The following is a 3,615-nucleotide window of genomic DNA, read 5'->3' as shown; positions in this document are numbered from 1 at the left end:
ATGTATAGGCCTGGTGGGTTCAGGGTCTTTCATCTTACATCTGCCTGCGAGCAGTTTGGAGGTGCAAGATACCCGAGCGTGTAATGTTAATTTTACCTGTGATCCTTTGAATAAATCAGCACTGTTTTGAAGTTTCTTGGACTGTCTCGTCTCTCAGAGTCAGTATGGTAAAAAGTACCAGGTACAACACCAGTGAGAGGTGATTTACTATTGTGCGGCGATTCATTCATTCCACTACTGAACACTCTAATTCCTAAGGTCCCTTCAAGTAAAAACACTGCCAAAAGCCTAATCCAAATATACAGTATGTTAACATATGAAAGCACTAATCAGCTATAGGATCCACAGAGATGAAACACAAGAGAAGAGCACTCCTCTGATTTGGCTGTGGAAGCCAGGAATTGAAATGAGTCATGTCAATGTAACAGCTCGATGCACTACTAAGTGCTTATAAAATTGGATGAATCCATTCCTGCAATTTCTAACATGTTGTCAGTGCTTGAGCACAAAAATTAGGGGAATATGACAAAAGTACAGGCAGCAGCAAACATGGTTCTGTACCCATTTTCAAGTAAATAGCTTAGTCTTTAAAAGCAATAGTTAAAGTGTTATTGCTGTAAAAGTCCTTTAGAGTGACACTGAAACAGCATATCATGTGACATGAATGTAATTCTGTAATTCAGGGGCATTTTCAGATATTTTCCACCATGTATAGATTCAGTTTTTGTTTTAGATGTGGTATAAGAAAGCAATGAAAAGACTGTTTCCTAGAGACCAATGGAGCCATCTAAACTGAGCCCTGGGCTTATTATTGTAGCTCCACTTAACAGAACTCAGAGTACATGCTAATACGAGGACTGTAAATCATTTTAATTTGATGTGTACTGAAGAACTCAGCATTAAGCTAAACATATGACACACACACACACCCTCCACACGCCGTCCAATAACCTAATCGTCCCGATCCTTTCAGCAGGCCCTTCCCACCATATGCCACTGTCTGGACCCAGCTAATGAGCTAGTTAACAGAAAACACCCTTTACCTACAAGGTTAATAGGTTACTACTGCATAATCAAGCATGTGCAACTCTGTACACTATTCTGCTTATTTCCTCAACACAACTGTTGCATAAAGGTCAGTAAACACCTGATGACAAATTAATGTTTGTCTCTTTTTTTGTATTTTTGGGTGTTTTTTTAATATTAATGGAACTAAATTATAATAAAATATGCAGTCAGTAATATGTCCACTTTTGGGTTTATGGTTTTACGGGAAACACTGGGAATTTTTTTCACTATTTTCCAATTAATTGATAACTTGTGACATAAACATGGTGCTTTTTAGAAATTTATTTTCATCATTGGTTTGCATATGCTCACATCTTGGGTTTTATGGTACTGTATATTACAACATAACATGGTCTTATGGTGCTGGATCTAATGATTTTATCATATTTGCTTCCTATATTACTGTGTAGACCTGAAACCCCAGCTACAACAGATGGTCTGATTAACAGTGAAAATCAGTGGAACTGATTGTAGCATCAGTGCTGGTAATTGTAGATAAAGGTCAGTGCTGTAAATATTCTAGTTTGTAGCAAATATTAGGCACTGGAAGTTAAACATTAGGAAGTCAACATCATTGTCCTGACTCTACAATGAAAAAAAGAACACAGTTAAGACCTTAGAGAAAGCAACTATAGGCAACAATAGTCCAAAGAAATGTATGTGGAGAGAAATCCCCTGTGGGATGGAAGAGTGCTCTGTATTCAAAACTACTGTTATTTCTCTCCATAATGGGCAAATAAGCGCTGCCCCTTAATTTGGTTCTGAATGGTGGAGACCGGTGTCAAAGCAACACTACTTGCCTGAATCAAATCTCATGGCTCTACTTTCTGCGCGATTACACAATAACTCTGAGCTGACTGATTGTCTAGCTCCAGAAAATGCTGCCAACGTCACTGAATGGTGAATTGTTGGATTTTCGCTGCCTGTTTCTATTCAAGGCAGCTGCCACAGCAAAGGGAATAGTGTTAATGGTGTTGAATAGTAATGGCCAAAATCTCCTAGAACTGAGCTTGTGAAACACAGGAAAACCTGTGCTGAATGAAACTGCTCAAGAGCAGCTTGCCTTCTCTTTCTCACTGAACACAGACAACCTCCAAGTTAATGGAAAATTCTGCCAATATGAACTAGGAAACTAGAAATTTCACCACATTATACCATAGAACTCATAAATCAAACATTTGTCTACCACCATCACACAAGAGGAAAAGGAAGATCATACAAGTCCCTTACTTTTTTAATCCTAGAAGCCTTTTCCCTTTCCAAGGGCATCTAGAGCTGAATCACTGTCCATTCACTCACACACTGTATCACCTCTCAAGTTTTCAGAAAGATAGACTTGTGAGGGCTGAAGAGTTATGGATTTTCCAATTGCACCTAATGGCTTGCTGTTCCCCACAAGAGAATAAAGAAATAATTTAGCATATAAAAGAAAGCAAAGGGGCCTCATATTGTTAGATGATACTCTTTGGAGCAAGGACCAGTGCTCTTTTGGCCAGAGAAACTTCGTTAGAAATCAACAGGGGAAGAATTTAAAAACAGTTTTGCTTGTATCCACAGGGTTCAAGAACATTACTTTTTTACTGACACACTGCTGTTAAAACAAAATGTTGGAAGAATTTTCAATAAATGCTTCGCTTATTTGAAGGTGGAAACAATAAGAACAACAATTTATATTTGAGAGCAATAAAGAAAGCAGTGTAAAGCATGACCACAGGTAACGTCGGCCTACAAAAACTAAAGGAACTTACCTTAACACACAGGAATAGATTCCCACATCATCCAACTCTGCTGGTCGAAACCATATGCCATCCTCTTCTTTGCTCATCCTTGTCCCGTCAAAACTGATGGGCTCCTCGAAGTCCCCGTGTACCGCACTTTTATACCACATAAGGCTAAGTCCTGCACTCTGCGCAAGGGTGTAGTTGGCCCGGATATATCCATAGAATAAAGCGCACTTAATCCGTACAGGTTCCCCCAGAAGCACCTTGTATTTCAGATAATCCACTGACCAATCTGTGCAGCCTTCCACTGAAAGACAATGACAGAGAAAAGGAGAATGAAGCACAAGGTTAGTTGAGAAGGGCTGGAATATGTTTGAGCCACTATGTATCATCATCAAACCCAGAAGAAGAGACCTGTACTTGTGACAAGCCTATGTGGTAACCATGACAAGGCCACTTTCAGTGCTGGCATCAATCTGTCCATGTGCTCATAGTCAATCAAGATGTTCTTTTCCTCCATGCATCATCGATCTCTATGTCTCTGCTTTGTGTTTCACAACACACATAAACCAAATGAGGCTATGAGCACAAATGCACCTCTAACATAAATTATGACTGCCTAATTGTGCCTGAAAATGAAGTCACAGCAAATTTAACTAGAATTAGCACTTCGCAGTTGTATACCTGCACCAACCAATCAAATTCATGGGAATGAGAAAGACGTGAGACCAGTGACCTTCACCTTTGACCAGGAAAATCTAATCAGTTCATCCTTGTGTCCAAGTGGACATTTGTGCCAAATGTGAAGAAATTCCCTTAAGGCATT

The 3,615-nt window shown here is 39.4% G+C and overlaps 1 protein-coding gene across 11 annotated transcripts in view; it reads right to left on the bottom strand.

Annotated features, from left to right (window-relative positions):
• LOC109955793 (interleukin-1 receptor accessory protein-like 1) overlaps positions 1–3,615 on the bottom strand; it is a 263,673-nt gene that overhangs the window by 130,814 nt on the left and 129,244 nt on the right. For all 11 annotated transcript variants that reach the window (XM_020592273.1, XM_020592277.1, XM_020592276.1 and 8 more), the window contains one exon: positions 2,817–3,096. In XM_020592273.1, the coding sequence (XP_020447929.1) occupies positions 2,817–3,096 (280 nt within the window). The remainder of the gene's footprint in view (positions 1–2,816; positions 3,097–3,615) is intronic.

The sequence above is a fragment of the Monopterus albus genome, unplaced genomic scaffold (assembly GCF_001952655.1).
Source record: "Monopterus albus unplaced genomic scaffold, M_albus_1.0 scaffold16.1, whole genome shotgun sequence".
NCBI classification, from domain to species: domain Eukaryota; kingdom Metazoa; phylum Chordata; class Actinopteri; order Synbranchiformes; family Synbranchidae; genus Monopterus; species Monopterus albus.
The sequence above is the reverse complement of the archived record's forward strand: the minus strand, read 5'-3'. Positions and strand labels throughout refer to the sequence as shown.